This window comes from Metarhizium acridum, assembly GCF_019434415.1.
Source record: "Metarhizium acridum strain ARSEF 324 chromosome Unknown scaffold_276, whole genome shotgun sequence".
In the NCBI taxonomy this organism is placed as follows: Eukaryota; Fungi; Ascomycota; class Sordariomycetes; order Hypocreales; family Clavicipitaceae; genus Metarhizium; species Metarhizium acridum.
This window is the reverse complement of record NW_027094025.1, coordinates 252601-271425: the sequence shown is the minus strand read 5'-3', so window position 1 is coordinate 271425 and position 18825 is coordinate 252601. Positions and strand designations below refer to the sequence as shown.

At 50.0% G+C, this 18825-nt stretch overlaps 9 protein-coding genes across 9 annotated transcripts; 3 read left to right on the top strand and 6 right to left on the bottom strand.

Annotated features, from left to right (window-relative positions):
- Positions 1-3799: 3799 nt before the first annotated feature.
- On the bottom strand, positions 3800-6543 carry J3458_013167 (uncharacterized protein; the record flags this gene model as incomplete). The annotated part of the gene is made up of 1 exon (XM_007813351.2): positions 3800-6543. One exon carries the CDS (start codon positions 6541-6543, stop codon positions 5599-5601), a length of 945 nt encoding a protein of 314 aa, XP_007811542.1. The 3' UTR covers positions 3800-5598.
- Positions 3837-5358, top strand: J3458_013168 (uncharacterized protein). The gene has a single exon (XM_007813352.2). It carries the CDS (start codon positions 3848-3850, stop codon positions 5051-5053), a length of 1206 nt encoding a protein of 401 aa, XP_007811543.2. The 5' UTR covers positions 3837-3847; the 3' UTR covers positions 5054-5358.
- A 2769-nt stretch (positions 6544-9312) lies between the features above and the next one.
- J3458_013166 (uncharacterized protein) lies at positions 9313-10217 on the top strand (the record flags this gene model as incomplete). Its single annotated transcript, XM_007813350.2, has 1 exon — positions 9313-10217. The coding sequence occupies one exon, from the start codon at positions 9313-9315 to the stop codon at positions 10036-10038; it is 726 nt and encodes a 241-aa protein (XP_007811541.2). The 3' UTR covers positions 10039-10217.
- A 184-nt stretch (positions 10218-10401) lies between these two features.
- On the top strand, positions 10402-13411 carry J3458_013165 (uncharacterized protein). Its single transcript, XM_066120284.1, has 4 exons — positions 10402-11809; positions 11865-11947; positions 12012-12097; positions 12177-13411. Exons 1-4 carry the CDS (start codon positions 10908-10910, stop codon positions 12351-12353), a joined length of 1248 nt encoding a protein of 415 aa, XP_065974568.1. The 5' UTR covers positions 10402-10907; the 3' UTR covers positions 12354-13411.
- Positions 12507-13388, bottom strand: J3458_013164 (uncharacterized protein; the record flags this gene model as incomplete). Its single annotated transcript, XM_066120283.1, has 1 exon — positions 12507-13388. One exon carries the CDS (start codon positions 13386-13388, stop codon positions 12507-12509), a length of 882 nt encoding a protein of 293 aa, XP_065974569.1.
- Positions 13412-13930: 519 nt separating the features above from the next.
- On the bottom strand, positions 13931-14662 carry J3458_013163 (uncharacterized protein; the record flags this gene model as incomplete). The annotated part of the gene is made up of 1 exon (XM_066120282.1): positions 13931-14662. One exon carries the CDS (start codon positions 14660-14662, stop codon positions 13931-13933), a length of 732 nt encoding a protein of 243 aa, XP_065974567.1.
- Positions 14663-14878: 216 nt separating this feature from the next.
- J3458_013162 (uncharacterized protein) lies at positions 14879-15216 on the bottom strand (the record flags this gene model as incomplete). Its single annotated transcript, XM_066120281.1, has 2 exons — positions 14879-15033; positions 15087-15216. The coding sequence occupies 2 exons, from the start codon at positions 15214-15216 to the stop codon at positions 14879-14881; spliced, it is 285 nt and encodes a 94-aa protein (XP_065974566.1).
- Positions 15217-16007: 791 nt separating this feature from the next.
- J3458_013161 (uncharacterized protein) lies at positions 16008-16514 on the bottom strand. The gene has a single exon (XM_066120280.1). It carries the CDS (start codon positions 16403-16405, stop codon positions 16070-16072), a length of 336 nt encoding a protein of 111 aa, XP_065974565.1. The 5' UTR covers positions 16406-16514; the 3' UTR covers positions 16008-16069.
- On the bottom strand, positions 16493-18294 carry J3458_013160 (uncharacterized protein). Its single transcript, XM_066120279.1, has 2 exons — positions 17881-18294; positions 16493-17827 (listed from the first exon to the last, which is right to left on the bottom strand). The coding sequence occupies exon 2, from the start codon at positions 17046-17048 to the stop codon at positions 16557-16559; it is 492 nt and encodes a 163-aa protein (XP_065974564.1). The 5' UTR covers positions 17049-17827; positions 17881-18294; the 3' UTR covers positions 16493-16556.
- Positions 18295-18825: the final 531 nt, after the last annotated feature.

Sequence of the window (18825 nt, the reverse complement as noted above, 5' to 3'; positions counted from 1 at the left end):
ACTATTCCATGCAGCACGGCATTCCCTTAGAGTTGCTCTCAGCCCAAGCCCTCTACAAGTGGAAACGTGTGTTGGCCTGTCTCGAGTCTAAGTGCAAGAAGTAATGAAGCAAAAACAGAAAAAAAATAAAAAATAAAAAAATTAAAGATAAAGAAGAAGGAAATTCAAAGAGGAAAAGAATTTATCCCATGTCGTGAGAAATATCAACTTGAATTGTTGTATGCCGGGACTAAGGAAGCTACCGGCCAACTGGGCGGACACATCAATCATAGTTTTGAGTTCCATCCATCTCCCCAGGAGTTGAAACTTGCGAATTTTCTCAGTCTACCTTCTTTTTTTACTCTAAACCAGTGTAGTTCTATTGCATAGCCATGACAGATCCGCTGCTTGACCATTCCCCCCTATGTTGCCAAAGTACGCCCGCAAACGCTCAGCAACCCATTCCGGATTTTCATCGGCCATGCAATGTCCGGATTTAGGTGTAATGTCTACTGTCAAGTCAGACGCAACGAAACCCCATACCTCCCGTATTGTGCTCTCGAGAGCAAAACTAGCCTCTGCCCCAATCGCAATCATTGGCATTTGCCAAGGTGCGTCCCCTAGAACCTTGGTAAAGAATTGGTTGTCTGCTCTCACAGCCGCAGTAGAAAAGGAGCAAGCATGTTTCGCAGAAAGCCTGGCTTGCTAATTAGCGTAACGTTGTAGTACCGGCTTCGATGTGGCTTCGTTACCCGAGTGGCTTTGATGATAAAAGTACCAGGCTAACATTTCCTTCTCCTTTCCTCGGATAAAAAGCTCGGCCGCATCCGGTACACTAAAGAAAGCAAGTTGCCAATTGGAGTATAGATCCCAAGTTGATGACGGACAACTTCTTTCCTCGTAACCGAATCCAGGTAGCAAATACCCGGAAACGCCCAGAGCAGGTATCAGACTTGGATATTGGAGGCAAGAGCAACGGCTGGACCGGAACCCGTATCATGGGAGAAGACAAAAGTGCGATTGATTTTCAGAAAGTCAAGAAGTCCTTTTAGGTCACGAGCCATTGCTCGGGGCTGTAGTCGTTGTTTTCCGGGATGGAGCTATCGCCCGTACCGCGGTTGTCGAGAGCAATGACTGTATACTGGTTTGCCAGGCTGAGACCAATCGTGCGCCATGTATACTATCTTGAATCATTAACACCTGCTCCGTAAAGGTTCCCTTGTACACGTACGCTATGTTGAGGGTTGCCATGGACAAACAGCATCGGCGGACCATAACCCGCGTATCGAAAATGTATGCTAACGTCGTCTAGCTGCACCCGACCATGCGACCAGCTATCAAAAGATTGCGTGTCATCATTTGCCGATTGGAAGCCGCTAAGGCTAGTGTCAAGGCAATTCGTAGAGTCATGATGTGTGGAATCTATATAGTGGAATCTATATGTTGGACAGACTAGTTAAATGGTATAATAGGTCTATTATGATAGTTGTGGAGCATCTCTTATAGATGGTTTCTTAACAAATCGCCTCATAGCCAAGAGGATACGGGTACGCAATTATCGGAGGAGAAGACAACGTAGGCCTGATAAATGCTTTATCAGCCTGTCAAGACGGTCTTCTTGGGAATCGAACATTGAATTTGAAATTCTAGAAGAAATAATGGGTTTCTAGTAGAGAGAACCGATGCAACGTCGATTTGTCAGGTAAGAGAGATTTGTGGTACCCACCGATAGCTTTCACAAGTGTGCTGTCTAAACGAAGCACGCACAAAACTAAACAAACTTAGTTCTATTCATCAATAGTCGAATCAAGACATAGATGAGCCATGCCAAGACATTGCTCATCATCTTGTAAAAGAATTGTAGAGCATTGACTAATCCGGGACGGGTAGCCCTTGCGGGATGTAGCTTCAAAGATTGAACACGCTATATATCACCATTTGAAATATGTCAAGTACTATAAAATAAACCACCTAGCATAATATTCTCGGTCGGTAAAAATATATTATTTTAACTAATTCACTAGACTTTACTGGAAAAAAAAAAGGAGGAAAAAACACTACGAGCACCATGTTGCGTCTACATCATTTCTTTTGCTTGCTACTTGTGTGGTATCCGGTCTGCACGGTTAGCTTGCTTACCCCAACGGATCGCTTCTCAACAACTCTCATTGCACCAGTCCTGCATTGACCGCAGTCTCACTTGCGATAATGCAAAGCTCTATGCTTCGCTCTACTGGCCCGAAGGGAGATCCCGCGTCATTGGTACAGGCGTAGCTCCTTAGATTTGCTGATCCTCGGCGGAAAGCTAACTAATACCAAGGTCCCAAACGTGATGTTACCATGATGGGCGAACGAGAGATCTGGGCGAATTATGACTACGCGCACTCCGTCTTCCCGCTTTCGCGGTGGCGCCACTCGGTGGGCGCTTTCGAGATATCCGATAGCCCGTTGCCAAACTATCCCTAGCCGCTAGTAAATAGAAGTGCTGGGGGAAATGAGAGGGCTTACGTGCACTGGAACTGGAGAGTTGACTGGAGAGCCAATACTACGGGCGTTGTGAGCACAGGAATATACGACGATGTTTTTGAGAAGAGAAATGGAGAATGGAAAATTCTGGCCAAGGTTAGCCGGCATGATGCAAACTGGCCGCTTTACATGTTTGAACCGTATGTTGTTAGTCAGGTGGCAACATATCGGAGCACTTGTGGCGACACAAGTCTTTGATCGAAGTCAAAGTCGAGACTAGGTACCTGTGCTGGTATTACAGGCAGCCATAGAGTATAGTAGTGACACTTGCGACTGGCGGCGGGGAATATACTAGTTTTATTAACTGTGAACCCGTAATTTCAGCAATAGGAAATAAATTGACTGCCTGGTTTGCTTTGAATATGGCGCAAGGTTCAAACTTGGCCAGCGTCACAACGGTAATTGGACAATCACCGTTTTCTGAGGACTATTCGGCTAGATGAGAGGATAAACATTCGAGACAATCACGGGACACGAGGTTTAATTGCATTTGAGGAACTTGACTCGTTTTGATACCAAATATTCACACCTCGACCTTGTGTTAGTTTTCATGAGACTCCAATTTCCTGTCGTAGTCCCAAGACATGTAACACAATCACAGCAATCAGCAGGCATCAAAGTTGTAGCCTATGTCAGTATACTCCCACAGCCGATTGCTTTTGGAAGGACCTTGGGCATTGGGAATGGCCAATGAAGTCTTGAAACACGTCGAGTATCGGTGCCGCATGACTCAAGTCTTTCCAGCGGCCTGCACGTGGGCTGCTTCTTGACTCTGATTCAGCTCTGTAACAACTAGCAATACCTAGAATACGGCAATTAGCCTGCGTCAGCCACGCACAAAAGCCAATAGTCTATGCCTGAAAGTGTGTTCTTGCGTTGGCGGGCGGGAAATTAATGCCGCAGGACAGAGGTGTAGGGCCGCCAGTTATCAGCAGTATCTGGACTGCATAAACCAAATTTAAGGGGCCGGAAAAGGGCAACAAGGCGTTTATCAGACGATTACGTGCTCGCCCCATTCGAATTGGCCCAGGTCTCGGTCGTATTCGGGCATAGGCCCGGGCCGGGTTCAATGTTGGCATGTAGACCAGTGACTCCAGAGTAGAGTTCCCCAGCCGGCTCAGCCACGCGGGCCAAGAGGAGATGTCAACCTCGTCCACGGAGACATCCGCGTCAACATGGATATCTGCCGAGCCGAGCACCTCCAATCGCTTTGTCTACCAAGATGCAACTTTTAATTGCTCGACCCACTTCGCCATCTCCACGTCCGTCCGCCTACTGCTGCCCGTCTTGCCGTCTTTTCACACGGTGGACTTCCATGTGCAACCTGCAAACGCCAGCAGAGATGAGTCAACAACCCGAACCCCGGGCTGTGGCCAAGGAGCTGCTGTCGTGGATTGGCTTCGACGTCATCTCCTGCAGCATACTCCAGACCCTTTGGGCGGGATACGGACACATTTGCGCCATCCACGTCCGCCCGCTGCCGTCTGAGGAACCGGCCCAGACCACACATGCCAAGCAGTCTCTCATCTTGAAAATCGTGTCGCCGCCCCACGGCCGCAAGGACGAGGGCCATCTGCGAAAAGTATTCAGTTACCAAGTAGAACAGCATTTCTACGACCAAGTTGCTCCCACACTTGATGGGTTGCCGTTGGCAGAGTGTCTGGTGTCAACATCAAAGTTTCCACAGAGAGCCGCTGCTGCAGGCCTGCAGCATGTGACTGCTTCCGTATTGACAGATTTGCGACTGGAATATCCCGTTGCAGGGGGGAAGCGGACAGTCCTGACCCCAACACAGGTCCATTCTGCCCTTCGCTGGCTGTCGCGCTTCCACGGCAGTTACTGGAAGTCGACAAGACCTGCTATGGAGAGTCTGATTCTCCCACCGCTCCAAGAAAATAAAAAAAGGCTGCAATCAGAGACCTTGGCCAGAAGAGGTTTGTGGCTCAACGGGGGATATACATATCTCGCTACCCGTCGGAATGAATACAATGCCCTGGCCCAAGACGGTGACTCGGAATGGTCCCAGACGTTTTGTCAGCTAGTCGAGGGAACGTCCATGTCAGTTGCTGAACTTGCCGCATTCTTTCTGACACCTACTGGCCGCGACTTTGAAACATATCTCCATGGAGATGTCAAGTCGGAGAATTTGTTCTCTACAGACAGTGGAGACGAGGTCGCTTTCTTTGATTTCCAATATACCGGCCTGGGGCTCGGGGTTTGCGACCTGGCAAAGCTATTCACCTGCTCGGTGCCTGTGGAAATGCTTACTGCTTCGACGAGCGGGCCTCGTCGCTTGACGATGGGCGATGGGGAACGTCATCTCCTGCACCAATATCGGCAAGAATTGCTCAAAGGGAGAGGCGTTATGAATGCACCGTTATATGACTGGATCGAGTTTCAGCGGCACTGGGAGACGGCGTTGGTTGACTGGTGCAGATTCCAGGCATCGTGGGGTTTCTGGGAAAATACGAAGTGGCTGCAGGCCAGGGTGCGGTCCATTCTACACGAGGGAGAGTGGCTAGAGTGGATCAAGAACACAAGGTCATGATTGCAGTTGAGTATAGAGCAGCTGATATACTGGACCCTGTTTGCTAGACTGGACACATACACACCAATTTGGACTCCCGAGCCATGTATTCTATTGGAGGAATAGAATCGATGATACACTGCTCAGGCCCCCAAGTCAGTAACAGGGTGTTTGTTGCAATCTTAATGGTTCTTGCCCTCCATTTGAAGGGTGAAAAGAAGAGCCCAACGTAGAGACAAAAGGAGACGGAACCCGCTTTGTCATGCAGACATTCTCGCCGCGTTAGGTCTACCTTTATAAACACAAATGAATGAGACAATTTTGATACACAAATAGAATGTCTATTTTCAATGCTACCGGAGGGTTTGTCCATCAAGAGCCAAGTAGAAGACGCAAAGCAAGCCCGTGTGAGCTCCCTCATTATGCATGGTCCTCGTCTCCAAGCAGGAAGTAACATGGGGTGAAAGTAACACAATCTAATCACACAAAGGTAGTCTGGGCTGAAGCCGCAGCCGCAGCCCGCAGCAGTAATTGTGTGGAGAGTCGGCCGCATTTACAGCAGCCTCTTAGTCAAGAAACTGGAACTTGGTTCCCTGCTTCATAGCCTCCAAAACCGTCTCCTTGGTTCCAATCACGGGCTCCGCTGCCTCGGCCCTTGCGCTCTTGGTGATTGGGTGAAACACCTTGACGATGCGGGTGAAGGTCTGGTAGCCGTTTGCTTCGTAGACGGGCACCTTGATGTGAACTTCATCAAACTTGGCAGGAATATGCACCGCACCGCCCTCGAGCTTCTCCTCGGTGCACCACTCGTTGAATCTCTGCGTGAACTGCTCGCAGCTTCGCAAATTCTTGGGCATGGAGCAGGTCGGGATTTCCTCGCCGTATTGATTGGCAACGCTCCATAGCTGATAATTTCCATTAACCCTAGGCTTGGCATGGATGTCCATGTGGAACGTCCACGTTTCAATTCGGCACTCGTAGCCGACTTCACACCACTCCTCGCGGGTAACAGTCTTTGTCGTCGAGTCCGTCTTGGTCGTAGTGTCGGAATAGGTTCCAGAGAGCTCAACCAAGCCGCTTGCCACGCCTTCCTTGCCAACGGTGCCAGTAAGCTTGACGCCGACTGTCCAGCCCTTGGTGTCCACCTGCGATGTGGTGGTGGAGCTACTAATAGTCATTTTGCTCTTCTCTGTTCCCGGACCCGGATTGACTGAAGAGGTTTCCACATGGGCGATGTAGTAGGCCTTTGCGCCCAGGATATTTTGGCGGGTGATTGTCCCGGTCTTGAAGAAGGCAACTTGCTCTGCATAATTCAAGTTCTGAATGCAGATACCCTGCCACTCCTTGGTAACATTGAGCTTGGGCAAGTTGGCATCATTCACTTTGAAACCAGTCTCAATGTTGTTGAGAGTTTGTACGGCATAATCATCGGCAGTGACTTGACGAGCAGTGTGCGGTTGGGCGCTTGCGGTCGACACCAACGCTAAACTGAGAGCTGCGAATGTCTTCATTTTGGAAAAAGCGGTAAAAGAGATTCTTGGTGATGATGGGGGAAGTAGTTGGCAAGATGTTGGTGTTGTACGACTGCTTTGTTGAGATTGGAGATGCAGTTCTGGGTCTATCGGGGGCATTGACAAAGGCTTTATATACGCAGGGAATGTCATCAGTCGCTGTTGGTATATTGCCGAGACGATGTTGCTAAGACTGAGTGAAACCAGCTCCTTCGGCAGTTATGGCAACCCACGATTTGTCGGAGCCACGGATCCTGGCCGCGGAGGACCTTGATGGAAAAGGACCGGGTGCCAAGGCCCATGTACGCGCATTACCTGCTGTACAGCCCCAGAGGGTCTAATACGTACCGAAACATTAGCTAAATTAATGCGGGCAACTTGGCCTTTGCTCGATATAGTAGTTCTCTTGCCCCGGCTCCGCCTCCCGATACTCGTCCCACTTACTCCTCCTGCCTATTTGGTTACTAATACACCTGTACCGGAATAGTACGAGACTTGAACAACTCCCTAGCAGCACGCGTTTATTTGTAAGGCTAAACTGTGGACTATGGGACGACCGCGCCTCGGGTGTCATGCGTACCCCAGTCCCCGGGGCTCAGTGAGCTATCGCCGAGTTACCCGAAATTTGTAAACCATAGTCACTCTACCACACATTTCGGCCAATAAACAGCATTATTCGGGCTTTGAGAATGACGGGATTTGAACTTTATGCAAACGCCGCCTTTGGCCCATTTTCTCCCAAGTTACGGGTCGGCAATTCACTCAATCCTTTACAGAGAAGTCATCATATGATGGGGCGGATACCAAACATATCGACTATTCGAATTTTGCATTAAATCAAGCTAAAAATTGAGACCTGGACCAATTCATGCCGTTTCAAGGGCCATGTGCCGACATCCACAACGAACATGACGCTCTCTTATCTCAACTCATGCTAGGTTCTGGCATCGTTACCAGAATTGCGCGAGTTTTCCTAATAACACCGGGACATGGGACTTCAAGCCAAGAATATCAATTGGAATGACTACATGATCCAGCATTGCATGACATAGACTATCGATGACAACGGTCATCGCATGATCGTATGAAACATTCCTTGCGATGTAACTTCATGGCCCTTCGCTAGCCCCCTTTCTTTGTCTACTGAGTGACGCTTCACCATGTAGTTCTTCGTATTGTCAACTTCTCTCAACACGTAAGGAATCGCCTTGGAGACATGGGCCTTATGAAAAGCCCCGGTCAAGCTAAAAGTAAGCCGTTGTGTCGGTACCTTTGCCGACATAATCCGCCATGATCCCGAAATCAGCCGCAATTATCCATTTTCTGGAAGGTTCAAGTAGATTGTTAACTTATCCCAGTTGATCCTAGTGTATGCACGTCATGAATCGTTCGAAATTGCCTCCTTTACCGCACGCTGAGCCGCACCGGGATTCTCCCCCCAAGAAATAGGGTTTGTATGATGGATGCATGTGTTGGATTACGCGGCCTTGACTCTTGTACGTTGGTGGTCGTCTTTCAGAGTTCAGGCAAAACCCCCCTTCTTCATGAGTAAAGGAATTCTCTGTCTAGGACGGCGGTTTCTGATGTTCAAACTTACCCAAGTCAATAGCTTTATCCAACATACAGCTTTAGCTAGAATCCTACTACATGATTGTACATATTTGGTACAGTTATAATGATGAGTTATTTCAAATATTTACTCAAGAACCAAGGGTATTAGCTACAAGCATAACCCGATGTTAGAGAATTGCGAAGGTCTGGGCCAAACCTAAACGTGCCTGTTCTCAACACATTGGCTTTACAGTACCAATGGAGCGAGTATCGAGTGGCTTGATCAATTCGTATCCTTTTGTCGTGGTTGGCAGAAAGGTCAGGCGTAGCCTGTGCGACTGTGCTGATAGTCACGATGGCCGGTTGTGCCAGTCTGTGACAAGAATTATACATAGCAAGAGCTTGCTCTATCTAAATATATCCAAGGCACTGTGTGTGCCGCAGCGGGCTGGTAGATCTGACTCCTACCAAGGTCAAGTCGACTGCAGCCACGCAAAAGTAGTTGCTTGGGCTCTCCAATCTCTTGACTCTAGGGTTGGCCAGTCAATCGGGTGCATAGGCAAACCTTCCCAAATGTTATAATACCAGACATTATCCATTATGAACATTACGAATTATGCTATTTGAAATTTATTTTTCAACTTGTTTTTCTAGTCTATTAAAACAACCCTCCAACGCAGGCAACCTACCCTATTTGAATACGTACGTACGGGTAAAGCCTCATCCGCCCACACAGCATTACAATCCAGGAATCCCTCACCAAGGAAGAGGATCTCGGCAACTAAAGAACCCGACTGTCGGATAGTAGCTTCGGACCTTGATGCGTATGTTATTCTGTGAAGCTTGACATCCAACGTCGGACTATTTGGTGCAGCATTCGCCGTTGGTTTACCATTACACTGCTCCCGACTCATCAGGTTCATCCTACCGTTCAACATGACATTGGCATCTCCGCAGCTCCGCATCGCTGTTATTGGCGCAGGAACCATCGGGCCTCGACATGCAAGCACGGTCGTAAAGGACAATAGGGCTTCAACTTGTCGCTGTTGTTGACCCGTCGCCGCGGGGAGAGCCTTGGCAAGCGAGTTGAGCGTAAGCTACTACACAGGTGTCGACAACCTCCTCAACTCAGCTGAAGAAGTTGATGCAGCAATCATATGCACTCCAAGCCACACACACGTGGATTTTGCAAAGAAGTTTGCTTCTCGCAACATTCACATGATGATCGAGAAGCCGGTCAGCGCGGATGTGCGCAGCGGGCAGGACCTTGTGAATTGTCTTTCCTTGGCCAAGAGCAAAGTCCTGGTCGGGCATCATCATCGGTTCAACTCTTATATGATGAAAAGTAAACAAGTCATATCTACAGGAAAGCTTGGTGACATACTGGCGGTAAACGGGATCTGGGCCTTGCACAAACCGCCGCACTACTTCCAGGCGCCGGCGGAATGGAGACAGACTGAAGCCGGCGGCGCAATCCTTATCAACATGATTCACGAAATCGATATCCTCCCTTTTCTACTAGGACGTATAGTTCGAGTTCACGCAGAACGAATCCTTCCTCAACGAGGCTATGCCGCGGACGAGGGAGCAGCCATGACGCCCAAGTTCAAGTCGGGAGTGGTGGGAACGTTTTTGCTTTCGGATTACGCCCCGTCGCCGTATAACTTCGAGCCTGGCTCTGGAGAAAACCCGCTCATTCCCCAAGCCGGCCAAGACTTTTACCGCATATTTGGGACTCAAGGTTGTCCAAGTGTGCCGGACATGTCGCTGTGGTCTTACAGGGACAAGTCAAAGTCTTGGCACTCTGAAATAACAAAGCAAGAAATCCATGTGGACATTGCATTGCTATTTGAGCTGCATTTGCAGCATGTCATCAATGCTGTTGGAGGGTTGGAAGACATGACAAGCACAGCACAGTCTGGGCTCGCGGCGCTATGGACGTAGGCTGCTGGCACCGTGGCGAAGATCGGGGTGCATCAAGAGTGTTTAGCTGGTCAGATCGCTCTTTGAGATGGCGGCAGTGGTCTGCCTGCATGGTTAGCCGAGTTGGATTGGGAAATGGATCTATTCACCTGCAGGAGTCAATTGGGCGACTGTACTAGGGTAGAAGAAATGGGAGCTCATCGTATGTCATGGCATGGTCCTTTTGCTCTACAAATCAAGGTGCTCTGTTTGGCCAGAATCTCACCAGACTTTTGGTGGGGGAGGGGGGGCACTGGGAGGAAGCGTCATGTCTGGCCACGCCATTTTGACCCCGCTTAAATCTCGGAAGCGCCACGATCACCCGGAGCGAGCAAAGCTTCGAGGCTCATTTTCGCATCATTACAATATGCGTCCGTGACGGTGTTCACGAACAGAGCAAGGTGCGGCTCAGATACGGCCATGTCCCCCGTCAGCCCGAATCGAGCTGGCGCAGCAGCAACATACGCCTGAAGCGCAACCCCGATGCATCCGATCCGCGGCAGGGCCCTGCATTGGGCCGTGACGGGTATGTCATCGGCCACACCAGACGTCTCGGAACAAGCGGCGTTCACGGCTGATATTCGCGTCTAGCTGCCAGTTGCCAGGCATTCTTACTCCTAGGGTACGACCAGGGAGTAATGAGTGGTCTCATCGGTGCAGACAACGAGTTTGGTGAACAATTCAACCACCCCGATGCAGGCCTACAAGGAACTCGTACGTGCTGCTTGGCGCAGCTTCGTCGCAACCCGGCAATCAACTGACCAACCCTAGTGACATCCATCTACGACATAGGATGTGCCGTCGGCTGTCTTTTTGCCTTCTTCTGTGGTCATCGCGTCGGCCGCAGGAGAATGATCATGGCTGGCGGGACCATCATGATCGTAGGTACCATTATACTCGGTTCTTCATACAGCGTCGCGCAGTTCATAGTCGGACGATTCGTGACCGGTGTCGGAAACGGCATCAATAGTAGCACTGTGCCGGCGTACCAAAGCGAAATGGCCCTGTCCAAGCATCGGGGTCGATTGCTCTCTGCCCAGGGGACCGTCACCATTGTCGGGCTGTGCATAGCATACTGGATGGACTATGGCCTTAGCTTTGTGCAGAGCCCGATCCAATGGAGGCTGCCCATCAGCTTCCAATCCTTGTTTGCCATTTGCCTCGTGCTGCAAATGATTCCTTTGCCAGAGACGCCCCGGTGGCTCTGCGAGCAGGACCGCCGCGAAGACGCTGTCAAGGTTCTGACGCGCCTTCAACCTGATGCGGGAGCCCCAGGAGCCGCTCAAAGACTGCGTCAATGCCTCTTGGAAATCGAAACAGCAATTGCAATAGAGTCAGCCGGAGGACCATTCCACTACAGGGAACTCTTCACCGGAGGCAAGCTACAGAACCTGCGCCGCATGATTCTTTGCGGCCTGGTCAACTTGCAGCAGCAATTCACGGGAGCAAACATGATCAATTATTACGCACCCGTTGTCTATCAAAACGTCATGCACTTATCCAGGAATACATCTCTGATTCTGGGCGGATGTACGGCAATTGTGTATCTGATCGGCTCGTTTATTCCCCTTTGGAGCATGGACCGCATCGGGAGACGCATCTCGCTGATGGTCTCGGCAGCTGGGCTCTCGTTCTGTTTTGTCATGGTTTCCATCCTGCTGTCAATTGGGACGCAAAGCTGTGCATATGCAGCCACTTCCTTTGTCTTCATCTTTCAACTCTTCTTGAGCATCGGCTACTTGCCCGTCCCTTGGTGTGCCAACCTGCCTGCTCTCTTCCGCTGATCCTTGGTAGCTAATCGTGGCCAGGTTCTATCCGAGTGAGGTGACCACGACCCGAATCCGTGCGCGCGGCCAGGCCTTTGCCGGATTTGTCAATTGGATGTGTGTTTGTAAGTAGTTCCTGTAGCCCTTCTCACTGTGTGAACTGGCATTCTGACGGATTTTCGTGAGCAGTCACTGTAGTGCAGATCACACCAATTGCTATTCATGATATTGAGTGGCGGACATTCATCATCTTTGCGTGCTTGTGTGCATCTTGGGTGAGTATTGTCAAATTTGAAACCCCCCGAACGCTTAAAAAAAAAAAAGAAAATAAGTCGAGTTGACCACTGCCACTAGATACCCATGGTGTACTTCTTTTTCCCTGAAACCAGCGGTCTCGAATTGGAAGACGTCAATCATCTGTTTGAGGATGGCGGCATCACCGGTGGCGTTTTTGCGTCTAGGGGAAGGCCGGTACGACCAGGTTGTCACCGACGACAGGCATTGAATATCCCTTTGAAACATCCCGTGTAACGACAATGTGAGCATGCCTGGAAACATGACGAAACATTCAAAACAGCCGCCAGGTCATGCATGTAACGTGCTCACGTCCATGAAACACGTGTGTACATTGACTCAGACTTCGATTATATAAGTGCCGCTTGTGCGGCTACATAGCTCCATCCTCTACTTCCAGAAATGAGTAGATGCACTTGGAGGAATGTCATTTTCCCCCGATCCCCAAGCACCCTGTGATGGCCCCAGGGTCAGCTCCAGCACGCCGCCATTGCTGAAAAAGTCATGAGTGATCCACGACTTCGTATATGGCCTATCATTGAGCCTTGCGCTCTGTATATATATGTTCTTGTACCCCTGATCAAAGTTTACGTTCCTGATGGTTGCTGACTTGCCAGTCCCGGGGTGACGAATGGTGACTTCTGGGAAGAATGGTGGGATAATGAGGTACACGTCTTGGCCGCTCATCGGGTAGAGACCCATCATGGACGATGCCGTGAAGCTCCCCATGGCGCCCGAATCGTCATTCCCGGGAATGCCCGCCAAGGTATCATTGAACGCACTGGGTATATACCTGTGTGCGTAATGCGAGGACAGGCCTGGCTTGCCGACAAAATGAAACAGATATAGGAGAAGATATGATTGTTCGTCTCCAATGTAAAACAGGCCAGGTGTGTTGTGCAAGAACTCCAAACGACGGACAAACTCACCGGCGCCACCAAGCATTGTGATGAGGGTCGCCTGGTCGTGAGGAACTTGGAATGTGTAAAGCCACGACCCGCCCTCGTAGGTCTCGTGTCCATCCGGGTTCAGATAACAAGAGGTAAAGTTGAATAGAGCCGTGCAAATGGCCGGGTCCTGATAGCCAAAGCTGCCATTTAGATATCTTGGTTGCAAGAATCCGTGGAACCCACTGTCCACGAGGCCAGCCGGATCGTGGCTTCCTGTAGTATTGAGTTTCGAGCGAGAAGTAGGGTCAAACATGTTCTTCCAATTGGTCGAACGCTTCAAATATTTCTCAGCATCGGCAGCCTTGTTCAAGTCTCTGGCCATTTCCGCTATACAGAAATCGTTGTATGAATATTCAACGGTTCGGGAAATAGACCGAGTAAAAATTCCTACACCATACGGATCGAAGTCGTCGGTGGGAATATAGCCAAGCGTCTTCCAACTATGCAGTCCACCCCTTCCTTCAACTGTCCAAATGGCAGGCTCATCTGAACCCCCGTTAACAACTACGCCAGGAATAGCAAATCGTTTCCGACGCACTCACCTTCTGCATCTGATACCACAGCCTCATAGCCAGTTTCCCAATCTATCCCGTCCCTGAGTCCTTTGAGATAGGAATCGGCTAGGACATTGTCGGCGTTGCTTCCGCCCTGGGTAAACCCTTTACAAAGCGACATGCGGCAGTCGGGAAGCTTGCCTTCATGGCGATACACATCAATCATCGCGCGAACCATTAGTGCTTGAGCATGCGGATCGATCAAAGTGAGCAACGGATGCGTGCTCCTAAAGCTGTCCCAGATACAATAATAAGAGTCAAAGTAAGGCTCATCGCTCTTCCACAGCGGGTTTTCTCCTAAAACATGCGGTTAAATGGCGGTAGACTCTGGCACCGGTGCGAGGGACGTACCAGTATAGTCCTGGGGAGACAGCATCGTGCGATAGACGCCGCTCCAAAATGTCCTTTGTAAGGATTTTGAAACCCCAGTGTTATTTACCTTGACGACATTCAATTTGGTCCGCCATGCCTTTTCCGCCGCCCTCGTCACATTTTTGAAGTTGAAATCGGGTATCTCGGCCTCGGCATTGTTGCATGCTCGTTCTGTGCTGATAAAGGACAAACCAACTCTGGCCTGAATCTGATTCGACTGTGGCGGATGGAACTGAACCCAAGCGCCCCCTGGCACTGTATTACCGTCTGTCGGGAGTTGAAGCGATTTCGGCTCAGTTCCAGCACGGTTGTTCATGAAGACTCCCGTATCACGGATCTCGGCGCCGTTAAAATCGGCACAAAAGTACGAGTTGTAAGTGCCGATGCCGAATGAAGGATTAAACGTTCCAAGCCCCGTAATTCTTCCCGACTGAGCATCTACCGAAATACTTCCATGGCTTCTCGAGTCTGCCAAGTCTGTCAAGTCAGCTAGGATCAGGGGACTGTATGGCATTTTCAGCGTTGCATTTCCGCTACGCTTGGTGGGAGTGCCATCAGTCGGAAAGGTGAATCGGTACAACGCAGTGTGGCTGGTGACTGTCATTTCCGCATGTACCGATGTGTTCATTGTGACGGCAAAATAACCCTGGTCTCGCCTGGACGGTTCCATTGATCCTCTGTGAAGCTCGTGTTGCCTTTGGGAAGTAGCAGTTGTTCAGGGCATCCCCGTCACACCCGGTTTGAGGAAACAATGGGAAATTACCCAGAGAGGCACCCTACACGCAATTAGCGAATGGATGCATTCCCACCGGCGACGCAATGCAACCTACTCCGCTGTTCCGCTGTCATGCATATGTGAGAAGCCGGTAACTAGGAGTGGCATTTATTAGTAGGGTAGGAAACGGTGCTGCGCCACGGAAGCAAGCTTCGATTCCTTACTTTCGCCGTCGTTGGACGTGAATCCACCCTGGAGTTCTTTGTTCACGTCCGCAACTGCCTTTGCCATTCCATATGGCAAGCTGGCGCCGGGAAAGACGTGGCCTGGAAGTTGTTCAGCCGGGAACGAGTGTGGAATCAAGTCGCACGGATCGTACCTCCGTTGGCAGTACCAATGAGAGGGTCGACATAGTCCAAAACATCAAAGTGTGCATCGTCCGGTGTTGTACTGGCGAGCGAGCCCAGGACGGCGTGGGAAATGGCAAGTAAAACGTTGAGCAAAGGCATCGCGAGACTGTGAAATATTCAGAACCAGAGCGTAACGGCGGATACAAAATAGCCCTTGCAGTCCCAGTGGTATATTTCTAGAGGCCACAAGAACGCTGACCAACTAGCAGTAGTAGAGGTGGTCTCACTCGCGACAGTCTCTGCTTATATTCATCTAGGAAATCGGCGTCTCCAGACGAAACAAGTGGGGTATTGTTGCATTCCATACCGGCTGTTGTTGCTGGAAGGCCAGGGCTCGTACAAATGCCCTTTCATAGCCCTGCCGATCCCTTGGTTTTGCCAAATATCGTCGTTACACTGCGCACCATACCCCTCACAAGTTCGCCTTCCGCATCGCGTCTCGTCCAACTTGCGGGGTGACATCGCATGCTTGTAAAATTGGCAGTTTGAGACACTTCTGGTCTTTATGAAAACACCCGCGTACTATTAGCGGTGCCGTGGATTTGCTGGCTGTGTCATTTTGTCGGTAGTTGCGGATGCTACCATGTGCACCTTGGTGGATAATTGAGTTTGGCGTCGCGGCATCACCGCCGTGGTGGCGACGTGTAGGAATCATTTCTTGCGACCGATCCGCGTGCGTTTGAGAGGGATTGATTCAAAGAAAAGTCATGATGACTTGTTGTTGCATGTCCATGTTCATCAAAGAGGAGAGAGTGTTCAAGCCGAAACCCAGAGCCCAACGTACGATACTACCTCGCAGCCTTTCACGCCTGGTAGTGAATAACGTTCATAACCGATGTTAAAAGTGACAGATTTAGCGGCAAGCCACCCCCCGTCGTGCCGCTGACGCTGTGGTTTGTCGGGTCCGCCGTTGTGAATCAGGTCATGGACATATGAGACGTCATTCTCGTTATTATGAAGGGTTTTGTCTAGTGCCTGTAGCCACAGAATTGGCAAAGCTTGCACAAATCTCCCCATCAATTCTATGCTGTAAACATTGCTCTGGCAGAGCGACCGGTAGCACGTCTTCCACAATAGCCACGTCTGACGGACCACTTCGAAGTCTATGTGCATGCATATTGTGTAGTCTGGAGAAGCTGCGCCCCGAGTCAATGTCAATACCTTCAACGCCAACAACAGTGGAACCATATTTTATGAGAAATACCAAGTGTAAGCCCGATCGAAACAGCCACGAAGGAACCAACACCCGCCTGGGACCGAAATGGAAGTTGGTCAAGGGTATGGCCATCAGCTACCCAAGCGCGACGAAAATAAGTGCGAGATAGGCCAGCAAGCCAAACGCAGACGCGAGGAGAATAGCCATCAGCGGTCTGCCCTTTTGATCCACGTATGAGAGCATCTTTGGCGCGTGAGACTGTTCCGCCAGAGACGCCAGTATGCTAGAGGACCCGAAAATTGTCGAAATTCCCGACGCTGAGCACAGAAGTCAGGATGACTAGGTTCATGACTCTCGGCAAAACTGTCGAGCTCGCGCCCTCGACAGCAATAACAAACGGGCTAGCTGATGCACCCACAGAGCTTTCTCCGCCAATGATTCGTGGTTCGTTATACGGAACAAGTAATCCAACTAGGAGCAAAGAAACGATGCAGAATTTGGCGATCCTCCAGAACAGCTGACCTAATGGCACTAGGCAGCGATTTGCGCGGGTTCGCCGTTTCCGCAGCTGCAGGTCCAACGAGTTCTGTACAAATGACGAGGCGACCAGTACACTGCAAAATCCCTTGAAGCCATGGTTTGTTGAGCCAGGGTCCCGCCAGTTTAGGTGCCGGGCACTATTTACGACGATGTGGTTGTGAATCAAGTCGCGGACTTGTCGACGGTTAGTTCGCTCATCTCCTAATCTCAAAATCTCGCGTATACACGGTACCATTTTTCATGTCCTTTGGCTTCTCCGGCTCGCGTCCAGCCATGGCAGTTCTGTGACCGGAGGCTGCTCGGTCGTTGAGCTCGATGAAAGGACCAGTACCGTGTACGTCTATTCGGAGCTGTATTTTAGTGTGCCAAGAAGGCTGTATGCTACTGAAGTGAGCCCGTTGGCCGTGTATAACCTTGGGAATCATCTTCAGTCTTCCCACCCCTAAGCCAATCATAGCAGCGATTATCATTTTCTTCCAAGTCCTCCTTGGTCCGCCTGCTTCCCCCGATTATTCCATATACAGGCCGTTCAGAAACCAACGACTCCTAGAGAGCGGGCCTTGGTCACCAAAAAGGCCCTGGAAGATGCGCTCGCTCGATTGCCTCTAAACACACTCTTCATCGTTCTTTATATACGATCCGACCCTCCCCAGCCAAATGACTTTCACACTCGCGCCCAGGGAGGGTTGAAATATGAAAAACCTGGGCGGGGGATGGATCCCGGACCATGGCCCAACCGGAGGCGTTTCAAGTCCAATTTCCTGTGCGTCCTTGTCGAGATCGCAAACGTCCCACTCGCAAAGCATGGCCCTCTCGACCAGATTATGAGATCTCGTGACGGAGACGTCAGCTCAATTCCTGGTATGACCTGCCGAGTATGGCTAATGGTCATCTTGCGAGAGTTGGTTCGACAAGGGATAGTACACGGCAGTAATATTGTTGGTTTGCAGCAGGAATGTATGGCTTTCGGAAACCAATACAGTTCCGGGGCAGCGAGCAATACCCAGCCACGACCTGTAGTTAGATCAATCTTGTGTTTGTGAAAGTAAATTAGGGAGGGAACGTACGTTCTTGAGCAGAGGAGCTGCTTATATTTGTCTTGTTTTCTGCTCTCTTGTTTATAATTCGCGATCGTTATCTAAATCCATCTGGCCAATGCCTGCAAGCCTCTTATCCTTCAAATTACCAACTTAACGTCTAGAAGCCCCAGCCACTAAAGGGCTATATAAGAGTCGACGGTTAATAGATTTAGAGCCACATCGGAGTCCAACTCGTCCCAATATTGTGTTCCACCCATCCAAGAGGCAACTTGGAACCACCAGCTGTCTTTCCCAAAGCGCATAGCCGTAGTAAATTCCCAGTATTCGGGATACCAGCCTGCGGATTCCCAGTCGAGAAACCCAGATAAATGTCCATCATCATCGACAAGAATATTGTGCGCTTTGAAAATCCCCATGAGTGAAGACAATTCTATGTTTATGGCTCAGCAATCTTTTTGCGCGTGACAGAGTCTTTTGGTATTCGGTGTCGGATTTGAATGCATGGGCGGAAGCCGGGGCGAAAAGGTAGTTGTAAAAAGCCTCCAGGCTGGAAAATGGACCCATCATGTGCCCAGGAACTCGTGAGCTCCGTAAGCAGGTTCCAATAGGAGAGCATATCGTCTCTGACCCTGGAGAATGCCACGATCGCATAGAGGTGATACATAATGTCAACTCCTCTAGCCACGGCTCCTTTGTATCAACCTGTAGTCCATCATTCGAGTTCTCAAGAGGTACACCAGGTAGCCTTGTCATCAAGATAGAAAATCTTCGGTTAAAAGGCGCATCTAGGTGTTCACCACAGCTGATGACTTTGGGTACAGGCATTCCGGCAGATCTTGCCATTTGCATTGAGACGGCTTCCTCGACGCTCGTCCGGTCCGTCCATTTCATAACAAGTCCAAATGGTAATTGAACAATATTTGCGTCGAATAGTAGACCGAACCAAGAGCAGTACCATTGCGAGAAGTAATA